We start from the raw sequence: 20,370 nt of genomic DNA, 5'->3' as shown, positions 1-20,370 counted from the left end.
TGATTCTAATCTAAAAAGTGAGTTAACAGAGTCTTATATGGATTCATGCAGTTTTTGAGCAAAGTACAATGTAACTGTGCAAGTACAAATTCACCCCACACACATATATATATATATATATATATATGTTTATGGGGTGAATTTGTACTTGCACAGTTACATTGTACTTTGCTCAAAAACTGCATGAATCCATATAAGACTCTGTTAACTCACTTTTTAGATTAGAATCAATCTAAACATTATGGCACAGACAGGGAACACATGGGGCTAACACCTTCAGCATCTCAACATCTTATCTGCGCTGACACCAATTATTACAGTTAACCTGAAAATGTAACTTTTAAAAAAAGTTTTGTGATTTACATATGAAAGAAGTGAAACTATCATGGTCATTCTAACAGATGAGAAACTTCACAAACAATCAAGGTATTTTTCCATGTTTAATTTCAGTTATATCACACTGTAAACTTTTGCTATAAATTCTGTGTCTTACAATTGTGCACTCCACAACCACCTGATGAAGGAGCGGCGCTCCGAAAGCTAGTGCTTCCAATTAAACCTGTTGGACTATAACCTGGTGTTGTGTGATTTGTAACTTTGTACACACCAGTCCAACACCGGCACCTCCAAATCATGACCTTATCCATAATTTTTAACAGAGTATATATGTTTTCAATTTAGCTTTAATATTGTACACATATACTGTCCCATATATAGAATAGCATTTCACAATATTATATTTCTCAACTTCCATGTGCAGTCCTTACTCATAGTTTTTAATATGGTACATACTGTATATTTTCATTTTGGCTTTAATATTGTGCACAGATACTGTCCCATATATCGAAAGTTAAGTATCTATTTCGGTCTTATATTGGCTTGAACTGCTCCTTTTGTCATTTTCTTACACCAGAGTGAACCTATCCTTTTCCTACCTACCACCAATAGATAAGTAAAAAACTAATAGATCTAAAAAAGGAAGAAAAGCAAAAAAAAACAAAAAAAAAGAAAAGCAAAATAAAACAAAAAAAACAGAATACAGAACAGTTATGCTCGGCGCAAAGCTCCTAAACAAAGGAACGGGAGCACTGTATATATATACCAATATTAACTCAGGAGACCCCCTCCAGGGCTCGACAAGCCTAACCATCCCAGTTAAACAAACGTTCTAGTTAAGCTAACTGACAAATCCATACCCAAATAACTCAAATAGGGCTGCCATGTCTTATAAAAATAGTCTGTTGTGTGGCGCACGTTTGTAAAAAGGTCCATGGGAATGTGCTCCATAATTAATTTCTGCCATCCCAGCACCCAGTTCTCAGACACGCAGTTCATCAGAATATTCTTCCATGCACAGTACGCAAGAGTATTAAATAGTTTCTTCCCATGCACAGTTACATTGTAAATTTGGTAAATTCGGTCGACCTAAGAGGAGAGATATCGGGTCTACTTTGACTTCAGTCCTCAATACCCTCCCTATCTCTCCCGCCACAGTGCTCCAATAAACACGGAGCCTGTGGCATGTCCAGAAGCAATGGGTAAGAGTACCAACACTTATTTTACATTTGAGGCACATTGAAGAGGCCCCTTTTTTAAACTTCACCAAACGGTCCGGTGCCAAATGTGCAGAACTTTTAATGTCGTAGCACATGTCCTATTACAAATTGGGATCTTTCGAGCACTCTCCCATATGTTCTTCCATGTTTCAGAAGAGATCTCCACTCCTAGCTCTTGCTCCCAGACCTCACATAACCAGATAATATCCTGCCAGGCCCTGTCACCCAGCAGGCGATAGAGGGCACTAACCGAAAGAGTGCTTGTGGAATGTAGCAACAAACTCTCTGTATCGGGCTTATAGGGCTTAGTGAGAAGTGTAGCCTTCTTCTGGATGAAATCCCAATCTCTGCTAGATAACCCGTATTTGCAGCTCAGTTGCTCAAAAGACATCATAACCTCTCCCTCAAACAAGTCTCCCAAACTAGAAACTCCTCTCACTGCCCATAGTTTGAACCCTGGTCAGAATCCTGGCATGTCAACTATAGGCGTAAGTGGCGAAGTCTTGGATAAGCAACTCTCACTCTGACGCATTGCCCTCCACGCTTTGACTGTACTAATGACAATGGGGTTCCAGCAGTGGTCCATAACTCTCCTCATCTTATCCATGAACTACAGTTTAATAAGAGGGACTGGGTGGCCTTGATATCCAGCCACATTTGGTAGGTAACAATCCAAACTCAATCGCAGACAAAGGACAGCAGGGAACTCAATTGATACTCCTGATGTCTGAGAAATCAATTCCTCCCCCTCCTTGAGGCAACTGCGATTTAGTAAGTTTGATGAGGGTCTGCCTATGATACCAGGCAAAGGAACCAAACCATCTCATAAGCTTCCACAGCATTGACCTGGGAAACATTATAGGGAGCATACGCATGGGATGAAGCAAATGAGGAAGAACATTCATTTTATTAGAGGACCTATGGCTCCTTATAAAGACTGTCTGGCCCTCTTTAACAATATGGGGCAATACCTTTTCCAATCTCAGCGCCAGGATCTCAGACAGAATCTTGAAATCTGAATTTAATAGAGAAATGGGCCTGTATGAGGCACAATCCTCAGGAACCTTCCCCTTCTTAAGAATTAAGGAAATAATAGCTTCTCTCAAAGATGGTGGTAGGCATTCATGCATATAGTAGTGATTATACATCTCCAATATCGGCCCTGACAGAATCCTATAAACTCCTTATAAAACTCACCAGGGAGACCATCAGGGTCAGGCACTTTCCCACTCTGAAGTTGCCTAGCTGCCTCCTGTATTTCCTGAATTGTCAAGGGGGCATTAAGGAAAGAAGCCTGTTCCAAGGTTACCCCTGGGAGGTCCAGGTTCTTATAAAAGGTCTCCATTTTAGCCCTCCTGACCTCGCAACCATCAGACTGATACAATTCAGAAAACAAACTCCGAAAAGCCTCATTAATCTTTTTAACATCGTATGTAAGGACCCCGGCGCTGTCTCTGATTGCAATAATGGATTGGTGAGCATGCTTTTTCCTAGTCAGGTACGCTAAGTACTTGCCTGGCCTATCCTCATATTCGAACAACCTTTGTCTAGCAAAAACAAGTTTTTTCTTTGTGTTTTGTGTCACTATTGAATTCAAGGCAGCCCAAAGGGCCATGATCTGCTGTAGCTTCGTCACTAAAAAATGTGCAAAATGTGCTGCCTCGGCGGCTTTCAACCATGTCTCAAGTAGACGCTGCTGTTCCTCCTTCTATCTTTTCCAGCTAGCCGAATAGGAAATAGCTAATCCCCTAGCAAAGGCCTTAGCGGTCTCCCATATCAGAGACGGACTACTAGCCGTGACTGAGTTGATAATCAAGAATTTCTGAAACTCCTTCAGGAGCAAACGGTCCAACTGCCAGTGCTGCAAACCTAGCCCCTCACTCTTGGCCTTAACTTCCAAATATACCGCCGTATGATCAGAGATAGCAATATTCCCAATTTTACAACCCATAATCGAATCCAGAAGGGCTGAGGGAGCCAGAAAGAGATCAATCCTTGTGTGACATTTATGTGGTTTGAAAAAAGGTGAAGTCCCTGCTGGTAGGGTGAAGACATCTCCAAATATCCATCAACCCCAACTCCCGCATAAATCAGCCACCTGCTTGGCCTGCAAATTAATAGTTGGGGGCCCACTAAGCATCCTGTCCACTGTCGGATCCAAAAGACAATTAAAGTCCCCCCCCCTGTAATAATGTACTGTGTTCCAAAGGCACTCAGCTTAGAATCAAAAATATGAGGGGATGTGGAGGACAGTAGACATTTAAAATGCCATATTCCTCCCCATGTATCAGAGCTTTAAGTATCACAAACCGTCCCTGCTCATCTTTCACCTGCTCTAATAATGTGAACAGAAGATTTTTCTGGATAAGTACTGCCACTCCCCTACTTTTAGTGGCAAAGGATGAAAAGAATACTCGGGTCATAACTCCGCTGGTGTAACTTCAGGTGTTCCCCATCATCAAGATGGGTTTCCTGCAACAAAGCGATATCAACCCTTTCCCTCTTTAGAAAACACTTTTTTCCTTTTAGTAGGCAAATGACTTCCCTTGATGTTCCAGGTGCACCATTTAATAAGACACTTAGCCATATCCCCTTTCAGAGACCCTTGAACCCCTAGGAGGGGGATCCCTGCTTACAAAGTGCCCAGCAAGAGTAAATAAAGACTCATGGAGCCAAATAATTATGTATACAAAAACTACTCTATCATAACTACAAAAAACTATCACTACCAAAAAACGACAAAGAAAACCAACTATAAAACCTTTAATGGAAGACTCTTCCCCCTGCCCATAGGAGGCACACACCCTACCCATCTCCTACTTCACAGCTCCTTCAAACCCGGACTGTGCCCCACCTTAGGCCAGAGAAAAACAAATAAGGGGATGATCCTTAAATCAACAGAAAAAAGATAAAGTCAGAATGAGCACTCCACCCATCCCTGGCTTCATGTCACCCCTACTTGTGACTAAAAGAGAAACAGAACAAACAAAAAAAGGGGAGACAACAAAGAACATTCACAAAATTTCCCATTATAAAATCCAGTTATTAAAAAAAAGGAACACTTATTCCAAGTTCTTTTTCCCCAATTCCAACAAAGAAATTATTAGGGAGAAAGAAAGGAATAAAAAAAGGAAGGAAAAACATGGGGAAAGAAGGAAAACAGAACGAACATTAACCATATTCTTCAGGCCAGTCCGTCTATTTTAAAGTATCTACAAACTTTTTAGTTTTATCCGCTGAGTCAAATGTATAAACTGAGTTGTCGTGGCTGAAATGTAGCACTGTGGGGTTCCTCATGGAGTATTGGATGCCCAGGTTCCTCAGCCGCTTTTTAACTTAATGGAAGGACTTCCTCTTTTGAATTAAAGCTGCCAAGAAAGCCTAGAACAACATGATTTTTGAACCCTTGTACAGCAGTGCTTTCGGATCATTTCCCAGTAATCTAGAGGCTTCTATTACTTTTTGCTTGTCCTTTTGCTTGGAAGTGCACTGGGACCGAGCAGGGGCACTGCACTGGCCCTGACCTGTGCACTGTAACCTGATAAGCCCTTCCAATCTGCAGCCTGCTAGACTCGATGGGAAGGCCCAAAAACTTCAGCAGCCAGCTTTCAAAGAAGCTGACTGGCTGCTCACCTTCCTCACCTTCAGGGAGCCCAACAATGTGGAGATTTATCCTCCGACCTCGATTTTCGATATCGTTGATATGGTTTCGCAAGGTCCACACCTCTCACTTCAGCACCTGGATCCAACTGGAGGAGGAGTCCATCGCAGCTTCCAAGGCCTTAATTCGACCCTCCGCCTCCTCCAGCCGCTCCCTGAGGCCCTGGATCTGCAGCATGGATGCGATAGGTTGGACCTGGGCACAAATCTCCGCACGGATCTCCTCAATCGCAGCCCCAGCTTTCAAGATAAGTCTCTCCATTGCCGCAGCCAATTCCTGTAAGTCTGTCAGGTTCCTGGGGCGGGGGGGGGGGGGGGGTGGGGTCCAGCAAAGGCTGCTGTTGCTGCTGTCTCTGGTATGCCTGGTGCTGCAGAGGAGTGCTCACTTCTTCTCTCTTTGGTATCCTTCCCACTCCCAAATATTAAGAAATATGTGTTCTGGAAGGTATTAAACTAATAATCCCACTCCATAAGTTGGCCAGGAATGGCAAAAAAACACCAGTATGCCTTCACTGTTAGGCAAAGCTGTCCACAGCAGTTCTACAGAATCGCCGCCATCTTGCCGTGTCCCCGGATTATTAATATTTAACTGAATAAACTGATGTAGGAGTCTTCTGTGGCTATACCCATTTCAAACAAGTATGCTGTTTTGGAAAATGTAGGGGTGATGGACACTCAGGGAATGTATTTTGGATTAGTGGTGCTGGAAGAGCACAGCAGTTCAGGCAGCATCTGAGGAGCAGCAAAATCGACATTTCAGACAAAAGCCCTTCATCAGGAATAAAGGCAGAGAGCCTGAAGTGTGGAGAGATAAACTAGGGGAGGGTGGGGGTGGGGGGGAAATGAGGAAACTGTTGAAATCCACATTGCTGCCCTGGGGTTGAAGATGAGGCGGAAGGCCAGCAGTGAAAAAAAATCAGAATGTTATGTTGCCTCCCTGGTGCCAGGATCAAGGATGTCTCAGAGACGGTGCAGAATGTTCTCAAAGGGGAGAAGGACCAGCAGGAGGTCATTGCACACTTTGGAACCAACGACATAGGAAGTAAAAAAGATGAGATTCTGAAGGGAGAATATAGAAAGTTAGACAGGAATTTAAAAAGGAGGTCCTTGAACGTAGTAATATCTGGATTACTCCCAGTGCAGCGAGCTAGTGAGTGTAGGAATAGAGGATAGAGCAGATGAACATGTGGCTGAGGAGAAGGACTCACATTTTTGGTCATTGGAATCTCTTTTGGGGTAGAAGCGACCTGTACAAGAAGGATGGATTGCACCTGAACTGGAACGGGACTAATTTACTGGCAGGGAGATTTGCTAGAACTGCTGGGGAGGATTTAAACTAGTAAAGTTGGGGGGTGGATCCAGGGAGATAGTGAGGAAAGAGATCAATCGGAGACTGGTACAGTGGAGAAAAGAAGTGAGTCAAACAGTCATGGTGGGCAGGGGCAAAGCAGAGAACAAGGTAGGACTAATGAATTAAACTTGCATTTATTTCAATGCAAGAGGCCTAACAAGGAAGGCAGATGGACTCTGGGCATGGTTAGGAACATGGGATATCATAGCAATTACAGAAACGTGACTCAGGGATGGGCAGGACTGGCAGCTTAATGTTCCAGGATACAAATGCTACAGAAAGGATAGAAAGGGAGGCAAGCAAGAAGAGGGAGTGGCATTTTTAATAAGAGATAGCATTACAGCTGTACTTAAGGAGGGTATTTGGGGAAATACATCCAGGGAAGTTATTTGCGTAGAACTGAGAAATGAGAAATAAGAAAGGGATGATCACATTATTAGGATTGTTTTATGGACCCTCTAATAGTCAGTGGGAAATTGAGAAACAAATCTGTAAGGAGATTTCAGTTATCTGTAAGAATAATAGGGTGGTTATGGTAGGGGATTTTAACTTTCCAAACATAAACTAGGGCTGCCATAGTGTTAAGAGTTTAGATGGAGAGGAATTTGATAAGTGTGTACAAGAAATTTTTTGATTCAGTATGTGGATGTACCTAGTAGAGAGGGTACAAAACTTGACCCACTCTTTGGAAATAAGGCAGGGCAGGTGACTGAGGTGTCAGTGGGGGAGCACTTTGGGACCAGTGACCATAATTCTATTCGTTTTAAAATAGTGATGGAAAAAGATAGGCCAGGTCTAAAAGTTGAAGTTCTAAATTGGAGCAAGGCTAGTTTTGGCAGTATTAGGCAAGACCTTTCAAAAGCTGATTGGGGGTAAAGGGACAGCTGGAAAATGGCAAGCCTTCAGAAATGAGATCATGAGAGTCCAGAGAGAGTATATTCCTGTTAGGGTGAAAGGCTGGTAGGTATAGGGAATGCTGGATGACTATAGAAATTGAAGGTTTGGTTCAGAAAAAGAAGGAAGCATTGGTCAGATATAGACAGCAGTGATCGAGTGAATCCTTAGAAGTGTATAAACATAGGTGGAGTATATTTGAGGGAAATCAGGAGGGCAAAAAGGGGACATGAGATAGCTTTGGCAAATTGCGTTAAGGAGAATCCAAAGGGGTTTTACAAACACATTAAGGCAAAAGGGTAACGAGGGAGAAAATAGGGCCCGTCAAAGATCAGCAAGGTAGCCTTTGTGTGGAGCCGCAGGAGATGGGAGCGATACTAAATGAGTATTTTGCGTCAGTGTTTACTGTGAAGAGGACATGCAAGATATAGAATGTAGGGAAATTGATGGTGCCATCTTGAAAAATGTCCATATTATAGAGGAGGAAGTGCTGGATGTCTTGAAACGCATCAAGGTGGATAGATCCTAGGACCTGTACCCTAGAACTCTGTGGGAAGCTAAGGAAGTGATTGCTGGGCCCCTTGCTGAAATATTTATATCGTTGATAGTCACAGTGAGGTGCCAGATGATTGGAGGTTGGCTAATGTGGTACCACTATTTAAGAAAGGTGGTAAGGAGAAGCCAGGGAACTACCAATCAGTGACCCTGACGTTGGTGGTGGTTGTTAGAGGGAATCCTGACGGATGGGATTGACACATATTTGGAAAGGCAAGGACTGATTAGGGATAGTCAACATGGCTTTGTGCATGGGAAACCATACCCGCTTGAAAGTAGAGTTGCAGGTAGAGAGGGTAATGAAGAAGGCATTTGGTATGCTTTCCTTTATTGGTCAGAATATGGAGTATATGAGTTGGTAGGTCATGTTGCGGCTATACAGGACATTGATTAGGCCACTTTTGGAATATTGCGTGCATTTCTGGTCTCCTTCCTGTCAGAAGGATGTTATGAAACTTGAAAGGGTTCAGAAAAGATTTACAAGGATGTTGCCAGAGTTGCAGGATGTGAAATATAGGGAGAGATGAAATAGGCTGGGGCTGTTTTCCCTGGAGCATCAGAGGCTGAGGGGTGACCTTATAGAGGTTTGTAACGTTTATGAGTGGCATGGATAGGATAAATAGACCAAGTCTTTTCCCTGGGGTAGGGGGAGTCCAGAACTAGAGGGCATAGGTTGAGGCTGAGAGGGGAAAGATATAAAAGAGACCTCAGGGGCAGCTTTTTCATGCAGAGGGTGGTGCATGTGTGGAATGGGCTGCCAAAGGAAGTGGTGGAGGCTGGTACAATTGCAACATTTAAAAGGCATCTGGATGGATATATGAATAGGAAGGATTTGGAGGGATACAGGCTGGGTGCTGGTAAGCGGGACTAGATTAGATTGGGATAGCTGGTTCGACATAGATGAGTTGGACTGAAGGATCTGTTTCCATGCTGTACATCTCTATGACTCTAACACTTGGGACTTGCATTTGAAGAAGATCTTGAAATGAGTCAGGATATTGTGTTGTAAAATGGCTGCAGAAATCATCTGACTTACAAGAGTGCCCAGTTTTGAAATATTTCTGAAATGAATTACATAAAACATGTCTGGGCAGTTCTCCTGCAGAATTTCACACTTGCCATTAGGCAACTAACATCTTGTCTGCACAAACTGCCAGACATACATGGAAACCTACCAAATCTATCATAAAGCAAAAATGTTCGCTGAAGACTCCACTGTCAGTTTCACTGATAATTTTGACAATGGGTTGTTAACATAGATGGTCCCCATTGTAAGCCAATAGTCAGCTATCACAAACTGGCCCTTGTAAAAGCTATGATCATAAACATGTCTGTTTGCTGCAGAGGGCAGTAATATCAAAAAAGCCCGAAATATGCAATTGTAACAATAGCTCTCCACATTCAGACATCATCTTTTTTGCAAGTTGGATCAGAAAGAAAGCTTAAGTACAAAAGGAACTTCAAGTACTGTAGCGTCCATTCTGTAAAAGGATTTTTGTAGTTGAAGAAAGACCATCTCCAGAAGAACAACCACTCGTCCATTACATTAGTCCATCAGAACTCCAAAATTGCCAATTGAACCCCAATGTATAATTCTCTACATTTATGAACACTTTTTTCCATCTCCACGTTCCTCACAATATATTTTTATGCTAGTGTGTGTTGAGGATGAGTTTTACCTTTTCTATAGGTTTATACTGTAGATGACTGAATTTACAGTCCTCAAGAGTAGTAATATCTGGATTACTCCCAGTGCTACGAGCTAGGGAGAGCAGGAATAGGAGAATAGAGCAGATGACTGCATGGCTGAGGAGCTGGTGTATGGGACAAGATTTCACATTTTTGGATCACTGGAATCTCTTTTGGGGTACAAGTGACCTGTACAAGAAGGACAGATTGCACCTAAATTGGAAGGGGACTAATACACTGCAGGGAAATTTGCTGGAGCTGCTTGGGAGGATTTAAACTAGGAAGGGTGGGGGGGTGCTGGGAACCAGGGAGATAGTGAGGAAAGATATCAATCTGAGACTGGTACAGTTGAGAACAGAAGTGAGTCAAGCAGTCAGGGCAGGCAGGGACAAGGTAGGACTAATAAATTAAACTGCATTTATTTTAATGCAAGGGACCTAACAGGAAAGGCAGATGAACTCAGAGCATGGTTAGGAAAATGGGACTAGGATATCATAGCCATTACAGAAACATGGCTCAGGGAAGGGCAGGACAGGCAGCTTAATGTTCCTCGATACAAATGCTACAGGAAGGATAGAAAGGGAGACAAGAGAGGAGGGGTAGTGACGTTTTTGATAAAGGATAGCATTACAGCTGTGCTGAGGGAGGATATTCCCGGAAATACATCAAGGGAAGTTATTTGGGTGGAACTGAGAAATAAGAAAGGGATGATCGCCTTATTGGGATTGTATTATAGACCTCCTAATAGTCAGAGGGAAATTGAGAAACAAATTTGTAAGGAGATCTCAGCTATCTGTAGGAATAACAGGGTGATTATGGTAGGGGATTTTAATTTTCCAAACATAGACTGGGACTGCCATAGTGTTAAGGGTTTAGATGGAGAGGCGGAATTTGTTAAGTGTGTACAAGAAAAGTTTCTGATTCAGTATGTGGATGTACCTACTAGTGAAGGTGCAAAACTTGACCTACTCTTGGGACGTAATGCAGGGTAGGTGATTGAGGTGTCAGTGGGGGAGCACTTTGGGGTCAGCGACCATAATTCTATTAGATTAAAAATAGTGACGGAAAAGGATAAATCAGATCTAAAAGTTGAAGTTCTAAATTGGAGGAAGGCTAATTTTGACGGTATTAGGCAAGACCTTTCGAAAGCCGATTGGGAGCAGATGTTCGCAGGTAAGGGTACGGCTGGAAAATGGGAAGCCTTCAGAAATGAGATAGCGAGAATCCAGAGAAAGTATATTCCTGTAAGGGTGAAAGGAAAGGCTGGTAGGTATAGGGAATGCTGGATGACTAAAGAAATTGAGGGTTTGGTTATGAAAAAGAAGGACACATATGTAAGGTATAGATAGGATAGATTGAGTGAATCCTTAGAAGAATATAAAGGCAGTAGGAATATAATTAAGAGGGAAATTAGGAGGGCAAAAAGGGGACATGAGATAGCTTTGGCAAGTAGAATTAAGGATAATCCAAAGGGTTTTTACAAATACGTTAAGGACAAAAGGGTAACAGGGGAGAAAATCGGGCCCCCTCAAAGATCAGCAAGGCGGCCTTTGTGTGGAGCCGCAGAAAATGGAGGAGATACTAAACGAGTATCTTGCATCAGTATTAACTGTGGAAAAGGATGTGGAAGATATAGACTGTAGGGAAATAGATGATGACACCTTGCAAAATGTCCAGATTACAGAGGAGGAAGTGCTGGATGTCTTGAAACACATAAAGGTGGATAAATCTGATCAGGTCTAACAGAGAACTCTGTGGGAAGCTAGAGAAGTAATTGCTGGGCCGCTCGCTGAGATATTTGTATTATCGATAGTCACAGGCGAGGTTCCGTTGTTTAACGTGGTGCCATTGTTTAAGAAGGGTGGTAAGGACAAGCCAGGGAACTATAGACAGTGAGCCTGACGTTGGTGGTGGGCAGGTTGTTGGAGGGAATCCTGAGGGACAGGATGTACATGTGGGAAATCATGTCTCACAAACTTGATTGAGTTTTTTGAAGAGGATTGGTGACGGCAGAGCCGTAGATGTGATCTATATGGACTTCAGTAAGGCGTTCGACAAGGCTCCCCATGTGAGACTGGTTAGCAAGGTCAGATCTCACGGAATACAGGGAGAACTAGCCAGTTGGATACAGAACTGGGTCAAAGCTAGAAGATAGAGGGTGGTGGTGGAGGGTTGTTTTTCAAACTGGAGGCCTGTGACCAGTGGAGTGCCACAAGGATCGGTGCTGAGTCCTCTACTTATTGTCATTTACATAAATGATTTTGATGCGAACATAAGGGGTACAGTTAGTAAGTTTGCAGATGACACCAAAATTGGGAGGTGAAGTGGACAGCGAAGAGGGTTACTTCAGATTACAACAGGATCTTGATCAGATGGGCCAATGGGCTGAGAAGTGGCAGATGGAGTTTAATTCAGATAAATGCGAGGTGCTTTTGCTTTTGGGAAAGCAAATCTTAGCAGGACTTATACACTTAATGGTACTTATACACTTAAAGAGACCTTGGTTCATAACTCCTTGAAAGCAGAATTGCAGGAAGGTAGGATAGTGAGGAAGGTATTTGGTATGCTTTCCTTTATTGGTCAGAGTATTGAGTACAGGAGTTGGGAGGTCATGTTGCAGCTGCACAGGACATTAGTTAGGCCACTGTTGGAATATTGCGTGCAATTCTGGTCTCCTTCCTATTGGAAAGATGTTGTGAAACTTGAAAGGGTTCAGAAAAGATTTAGAAGGATGTTGCTATAGGGAGAGATTAAATAGGCTGGGGCTGTTTTCCATGGAGCGTCAGAGGCTGAGGGGTGACCTTACAGAGGTTTACAAAATCATGAGGGGCATGGATAGGATAAATAGACAAAGTCTTTTCCCTGGGGTCAGGGAGTCCAGAACTGGTTGGCATAGGTTTAGGGTGAGAGGGGAAAGATATAAAAGAGACCTCGGGGGCAACTTTTTCACTCAGAGGGTGGTACGTGTGTGGAATGAGCTGCCAGAGGAAGTGGTGGAGGCTAGTACAATTTCAACATTTAAAGGTATCTGGATGGATATATGAACAGGAAGGGTTTGGAGGGATATGGGCCGGATGCTGGCAGGTGGGACTAGATTGGGTTGGGATATCTGTTCGGCATGGACGAGTTGAACCGAAAGGTCGGTTTCCTTGCTGTGCACCTCTATGACTCTTATGATTTCCAAGTTCGCTGATGACACAAACTGAACAGAATTGAGAGTTATGAGTATGCAAAGAGACTTCAAGGTGATTTAGACAAGTTGAATGAATGAATAACATGTGGCATATTTTTACATCATGGGTAAATGTGAAGTTAGTTGAAACTTTATTGCTGGAACAGCACAGCAGGTCAGGCAGCATCCAGGGAACAGGAGATTCGACGTTTCGGGCACAGGCCCTTCTTCAGGAAGAAGGGCATGTGCCCGAAACGTCGAATCTTCTGTTCCCTAGATGCTGCCTGACCTGCTGTGCTGTTCCAGCAATAAAGTTTCAGCTTTGATCTCCAGCGTCTGCAGACCTCACTTTCTCCATTGGAAGAAGATAGGCAGGTTCAACAAACAATTAGAGAGGCAAATTGCATATTGGCCTTCATTGCAAGAGGATTTATATGACAAAGTATTGTTATCTTACTGGATTTGTACAGTACTTTGGTGAGACTATACCTGGAGTATTTTGTACAGCTTTGGCCTCTCTACCTAAGAAAAGATACACTTACCATAGAAGGGAGTGCAGAAATATTAACTAGGCTGAAACCAAGAATGGAGAAAGTGACGACCACAGATTCTGGAGAGTCAGAGTTGAAAAGGGTGGTGCTGGAAAAGCACAGGTCAGGCAGCACCCGAGAAGCAAGAGATTCAACAGGGAGGTGGGGCTATTTGGTACGTGCATTAGAGATGTTCCCTGAACCACTCCGCGAGTTGGCGTTCTGTCTCCCCGATGTAAAGGAGACCACATCAACAGCAACGGATGCAACGATGGGCGGATGTGCAAGAAAATCTCCATTGGATTTGAAGTGATCCTTTAGGGCCTTGGACAGAGGTGAGGGGAGAGGTGTGGGTGCAGGTTATATACATCTTGTGGCAGCAAGGAAGGCCCACTGTCCTGTGGCCAACCACTTTAACTCAACCTCCCACTCCCATTCCCCCACAGATTTGCAAGTCCTGGGCCTCCTCCACTGCCATATCAAAGCCACCCAACAACCACATAGCATCAATATCAACTTCACCAGTTTCCAATACCCTACTCCTCCACATCATCCCAGATCCAACCATCCAACTTGGCACTGCCCTCTTGACCTATCCTACCGTCAATAATCCTTCCCACCTATCCACTCCACCCTCCACACTGACCTATCACAATGACCTCCAACCTACTTTCCCCCCCCCATTTATCTCTCAGTCCCCTTCCCACTCCATGTTTCTGATGAAGGCTTTATTATCTGAAACATTGCCTCTTCTGTTCCTTGACTTGCTGTGTTTTTCCAGCACCATGTTTTTCGACTCTGAAACCAAGAATGGCAGAATTGTTGTGTGAAGAGAAACGTGGACGGCACGGTGGTTAGCACTGCTGTCTCACAGCACCAGAGACCCGAGTTCAATTCCTGCTTCAGGTGACTCTCTGTGTGAAGTTTGCACATTCTCACCGTGTCTGCGTGGATTTCCTCCCACAATCCAAAAATGTGCAGGTTAGGTGAATTGGCTATGCTAAATTGCCCATAGTGTTAGGTGAAGGGGAATGGGTCTGGGTGGGTTACACTTTGGCAGGTTGGTGTGGACTTGTTGGGCCGAAGGGCCTGTTTCCACACTGTAAATAATCTGTAAGGTTCGACTGGCCTGCATTCGATAGAGTTTAGAAGATCTGACTGAAAAGTACAAAATTGTACATGGTTGTACAGACTAGATGCAGGGAGAATATTTTCTCTGATTGGGTGTGAGAACCAGGGATCACAGTTTTGGGGTAGGCTAATTAGGATTGAAATGAAGAAAATTTTCTTTGCTCACAAGATAGTAAACCTGGAATTTTCTACCGCAGAAGGCTGTGGAGACCAAGTCAATTAATATATTAAGAAAGATTTTTTTTTAAAGGCATCAAGGGAGAAAGTGGGAATATGGACTGAGATAGAGACCATGATCATCCTGAATGGCAGAATGAGCTCAAAGAGCTGAAGTTTTGATGTGGACATATGGGCTTGTTGGACCAAGAATCTTGTGGATGGAACCAATTCCAAGATGAATCAGAGCTAACAAAAATTGTACCTTTTTAATAAATTTTTTATCATTGTTTTAACTTCTAGGATAGATGCTACAAGTTAGCTTGACATTAAACAAAACAATATATTTAACGAAATAACCTCTTGCAATGTTTGTTCTTCCTAACTTGTGTTGGATCATGCATAGCTCACACCAATTTGCTTATTATTTCACAGCCAATATGTAATAGTACTGCAGATTTACATTTGTTTCTCTGTACCGCCCTTTAATAATGGTACATAATAATTTTGGAAATTGTCTGTTTTCAGTACACACTTGAATTGACAATAATTACCAAGTTGAGTTCCATCTAACGGGAGGTCTGCAACATTTGATACATTCATTTCAAATGCCGTGCCCTACTTAATATTTTGAAATTCATATGTCTCTTTCGGTTTTCAAAGTGTTGGCTTGCCTTTGCGCTGCAGCATTGTGCTCCACATTGTGCTCCCATTAGATAACACAAACTGGCACACATTTTTTGGACTTGTCATGGCAAACCTCTGTAGATGTGTTACGGTTCATTAAGTAGGAAAACTATAATCAATCTTGGCCTTTCAACTGAACTTGAGTTCAGTTAAAATAAAAGTAAACAGACTCAGTACATTTAAATGAATTTGTAAATCGGTCTCACTGCTAAATTTCATTCTTTGCTGTTTGGAAAAATCACAACATTATTAAACCTTGTACAATTTAGTTAATGAGACACCGATAATAGGACCGTGTCTACCCATTTATTATTTAGATACTGATAGATTACATAAACGAAAATAGTCTCCGATTGTTGAGAGTTTATGCCGCTTTGGCTAAGCTAACAACCCCAACACTCCGCAAATAAACAGCTCTAAACTAAAACTGCGGAAACGTTTTCTTTCTTTTGTCTCACCTTTACAATAAAGAATAACTAAAAGAAAAAGTACATAGCACAGCTTCTCGAAGACGAAGTGCTGCTCCGTCTTGCTCGCTCAAGCACTCAGCAAAACTAGGCCTCAGCCTTGATCGCGTGCTCTGCACCGGTTACCAGGGAAACACCGTCTCCATGAGAGGGAGCCCTGACAACGGGGGAAGGGAGTGCTCGGCGGTGAGATGGCGGCTGCCTGTGGCTGTAGTGTTCTTCTGTCTCTCTGGTTGCTGTTGTGTCTGCTTGTGCTGGCGAGGAGCGAGGAGGATAAGGTACGGAGGGATGAGTGAGGGAGCTGACCGCTGATAGCACCAAGCAGGGGAAGCACTATCCACCGCTGCTCAACGGAGGGTCGGCGGCCTCAGGCCCATGTTATCACGGGTTCATACATAGTATGAACAGGTGACGAAACCCACACGTTTTGGCTAACGTGCCAGCCTGTGTGGTGTACATACTCTTTAAATTGGTAGTGACAATTTTCTTTTGCTTTGCTTTCTAATTGCGACCCAACCTAAATACGGTTTCCTTTATTTAGACCCAGACTTTGTCGGCTGGGTCACTCTTCTGATCAAGAATGTCACTGTTGACAACTGTCCAAACTGAGTAAAGTTTTAAAATGTATTTCTATTCTTAATTTTAAAAAAAATGTAAAGAGGCTTGATTTAAATGTATAAATTCTAGATGGATATCATTCTTGAAGAATCAAATCAAATAATTTTGTGAATTTTAAAAATTCATTTATTGAGAGCATCCTTAATTGTTAAGAGTCAACCACATTGCTGTGGGTCTGGACTCTCAGACCAGGTAAGGATGGCAGTTTCCTTCGCTAAAGAATATTAGTGAACCAGATGGGCTTTTCCATGACAATCAGCAATAGACTCATGGTCGTTGTTAGATTCTTAATTCCAGATATTTAATGAATTCAATTTCCATCTGTCATGGCAGGATTTGAACCCAACTTCCCAGAACATTAGGCCATTGCCTCCCCCTGTTTGACTGGAAAATAATACCCAGTGGCACAGTTGTGGTTTTCAGCATCGCATAAATTGGTGGATTTTAAGATGTGAAGTTCAAATTCAGTAACAGGAAATTACAAATGTTGGTCTGTGACTTGTTTATGAATTTTATAGCTCAAATGATAAATTTTGCAAGTTTATTTGATGGAGTGTTGAAAACTTACTCTGTATAGTTTACAGTAGGATTTTAATATCACAGTGTGTTCCTCTACTTTTCTGGTAAATTATCATAAGACCTCATAAAACTCCTTTTTGATTAAGGTAGAAAATGTAAAGGAAATTGATTTTGTTTCTCTTTAATTTTGGATGGGAACCTAACAATAAAATAGGTGCAACTGAAAAGTAGCTAATTTCACTGGGATGAATGGGATTAAGCCTGAATTAATTGACTGGGAATTAAAAAGGGGGAATATTGATGAAATATACTTTTGCAATATTCTGTCTAATATTTAAATGAGAAGTATACAAGCTTGGAGTTCTATGGATAAATTGAGGTGAAAGGAAATTGTAATCTTTGTGAGATGATAAATAGAAAATGAGTACAGAAAAACTGCAAGTGTAAAGGCAAAAAAGCACCAGAGAAGAGAGAGTTTGGAAGAAGTCTGCCATATCGGGCATGAAAAGTTTTCCCAAATACTTATGAAAACATGATCAGAAAAAAAAATCACTTGAGATCAAAACATATTTTAATATGCAGTTGTAGTGTCCCTACCCATGAGCCAGGTTCAAGTCCTACCGGCTACAGAGGTGGAATCCCAGAAGTCCAATCTGCTCAACATCTCTGATTAGAAAAATTGACAATCCTGTTTTCTAGATTCAGACAAGTATTCTGAACTTCTGACTGCTTAAAGATGAAGTTACATCTGGAATGAAACAACATGAAAATAAATGTTTTGTATTAAAATACAAAAATGGAAGAATTATTCCTGTTTATGCAAGTTAAAATAAAAAATATGTCGACACTTTTTAGAGCTTGTTCTCTTGAGCAATCCTAATATTTCTAAAAAGAAATCCACAATAAACTGAAAAATATTTAACATTCAGATTTGTGATTTTTTTATGATGAATAAGTAATCAAAGGTCTAGGAATTAAAAATTTCTTTTAAAATGGAGTTAAATATCCGAATGGTATACATCCCATCTACTCTTGGATTTTAAGCAATTGAATAAAAAATGATCATATTTTCATGTTTACACAACAGAACCCTTGTTTGAAAATTATTATACTAAAAATACTCTTTAAAATTTGTTTGAAAAAGTGAAGAAAGTATTTTGATGAAAGTCATATTGATTTTTACATGAGATTTTACAAAAATATAAACAACCTGAATTGTTCATTTCAATATCAAGTTCTAATGAGCTATATAGAACAATGTTGTGTACAACAAGATCCTTGAAGATTTGTTTAGAAATAGATTTGAAATTAATCTGTCCTCAAATTCTTATTTGTGCATTACTTTTATTGCCATTTCCTGCACTGCCTCGAAAATAGATTAGATTAGATTACTTACAGTGTGGAAACCGGCCCTTCGGCCCAACAAGCCCAAACCAACACTCCGAAGAGCAACCCACGCAGACCCATTTACCTCTTCACCTAACACTACGGGCAATTTAGCATCTCTTGACTAAACTTAAAATATAAGCCATAGCTATTAATTTAACCTGGGGCAGTGTTTGTAGAGGAATAAGACGGTGTTATTTTCTGGGTCTGTAGATTGTGAAGGAGCAAAAATGACCTTTGCAGTGATATGTACTGCTTGTCAGATGTGGGAGATTAAAGAGAGTTTAAGGGTTACTGCGGATTATATCTGCTATAAATGCTGTTGGATGCGAATCTTATCAGATCGGTTGGAGAGACCGATAGAAGCGATGAGGAATTAGCAACAGTATGTGATGGATGGCAGTTATAGGAAGAGGGGAAAGTCTCAGATACAGTCTCATAGATGGGTTAACTCCAGGAAAAGGTAAGAGAGGTAGGCAGCTAGTGCAGGAGTCTTTTGTGGATATACCCATTTCAAACAGGTATGCTGTTTTGGAAAATGTAGGGGGTGATGGATTCCCAGGGGAACGTAGCACGAACAGCCAGGTTTCTGGTATTGAGACTGGCTCTAATTCAACGAGGGGTACATCGGTTTCCAAGCGATCAATTGTGTTAGGGGATTCTGTAGTCAGAGGTACAGACAGATGTTTCTGTGGCCAGCAGAGAATAAGCAGAATGGTGTGTTGGTTCCCTGGTGACAGGATCAAGGATGTCTCAGGGAGGGTGCAGAATATTCTCATGGGGGAGAGGGCCAGCAGGAGGTCATTGTCCACATTGGAACCACAACATTGGAAGGGAAAAGATTCTGAAGGGAGATTACAGAGAGTTAGGCAGAAATTTAGAAAGGAGGTCCTCAAGGGTAGTAATATCTGGATTACTCCCAGTGCTACGAGCTAGTGAGGGCAGGAATAGGAGGATAGAGCAGATGAATGCATGGCTGAGGAGCCGTTGTATGGGAGACGGATTCACATTTTTGGATCATTGGGGTAGAAGTGACCTGTACAAGAAAGATGGATTGCACCTAAATTGGAAGGGGACTAATATACTGGCAGAGAAATTTGCTAGAGGATTTAAACTAGTAAGGTGGGGGGGGTGGGACCCAGGGAGATAGTGAGGAAAGACATCGACCTGAGATGGGTACAGCTGAGAACAGAAGTGAGTCAAACAGTTAGGGCAGGCAGGGACAAGGTAGGACTAATAAATTAAACTGCATTTATTTCAATGCAAGGGGCCAAACAGGGAAGGCAGATGATCTCAGGGCATGGTTAGGAACATGGGACTAGGATATTATACCAATTACAGAAACATGGCTCAGGGATGGGCAAGACTGGCAGCTTAATGTTCCAGGATACAAATGCAACAGGAAGGATAGAAAGGGAGGCATGAGAGGAGGGAGAGTGGCATTTTTGATAAGGGATAGCATTACAGCTGTGCTGAGGGAGGATATTCCCGGAAATACATCCAGGGAAGTTATTTGGGTGGAACTGAGAAATAAGAAAGGGATGATAACCTTATTGGGATTGTATTATAGACCCCCAGTAGTCAGAGGGAAATTGAGAAACAAACTTGTAAGGAGATCTCGGCTATCCATAAGAATACTAGGATAGTTATGGGAGCGGATTTTAACTTTCCAAACATCGACTGGGACTGCCATAGTGTTCAAGGCTTAGCTGGAGAGGAATTTCTTAAGTGTGTACAAGACAATTTTCTGATTCAGTATGTGGATGTACCTACTAGAGAAGGTGCAAAATTTGACCTACTCTTGGGAAATAAGGCAGGGCAGGTGACTGAGGTGTCAGTGGGGGGGCACTTTGGGGCCAGTGACCATAATTCTATTTGTTTTAAAATAGTGATGGAAAAGGAGAGACCAGATCTAAAAGTTAAAGTTCTAAATCGGAGGAAGGCTAATTTTGACGGTATTAGTCAAGAACTTTCAAAAGCTGATTGGGGGCAGATGTTC

At 42.1% G+C, this 20,370-nt stretch overlaps 1 protein-coding gene and 1 long non-coding RNA gene across 3 annotated transcripts in view; one reads left to right on the top strand and one right to left on the bottom strand.

The window, feature by feature from the left end:
- Positions 1 to 20,370, bottom strand: part of LOC122557809 — a 74,699-nt gene that overhangs the window by 51,549 nt on the left and 2,780 nt on the right. Inside the window, exon 2 of the long non-coding RNA XR_006313939.1 lies at positions 17,607 to 17,733. This is a non-coding gene — a long non-coding RNA (uncharacterized LOC122557809). The remainder of the gene's footprint in view (positions 1 to 17,606; positions 17,734 to 20,370) is intronic.
- tmem9b (TMEM9 domain family, member B) overlaps positions 15,679 to 20,370 on the top strand; it is an 89,204-nt gene continuing 84,512 nt past the window's right edge. The window contains exon 1 of one of the 2 annotated variants that reach the window (XM_043705866.1): positions 15,679 to 16,126. In XM_043705866.1, coding sequence (XP_043561801.1) covers positions 15,993 to 16,126 — 134 coding nt within the window. In that variant the 5' untranslated portion in view covers positions 15,679 to 15,992. The remainder of the gene's footprint in view (positions 16,127 to 20,370) is intronic. The other variant, XM_043705864.1, reaches the window with a different exon arrangement.

This window comes from Chiloscyllium plagiosum, chromosome 16, assembly GCF_004010195.1.
Source record: "Chiloscyllium plagiosum isolate BGI_BamShark_2017 chromosome 16, ASM401019v2, whole genome shotgun sequence".
Taxonomy (NCBI): domain Eukaryota; kingdom Metazoa; phylum Chordata; class Chondrichthyes; order Orectolobiformes; family Hemiscylliidae; genus Chiloscyllium; species Chiloscyllium plagiosum.
This window is presented reverse-complemented; position numbering and strand designations above follow the sequence as displayed.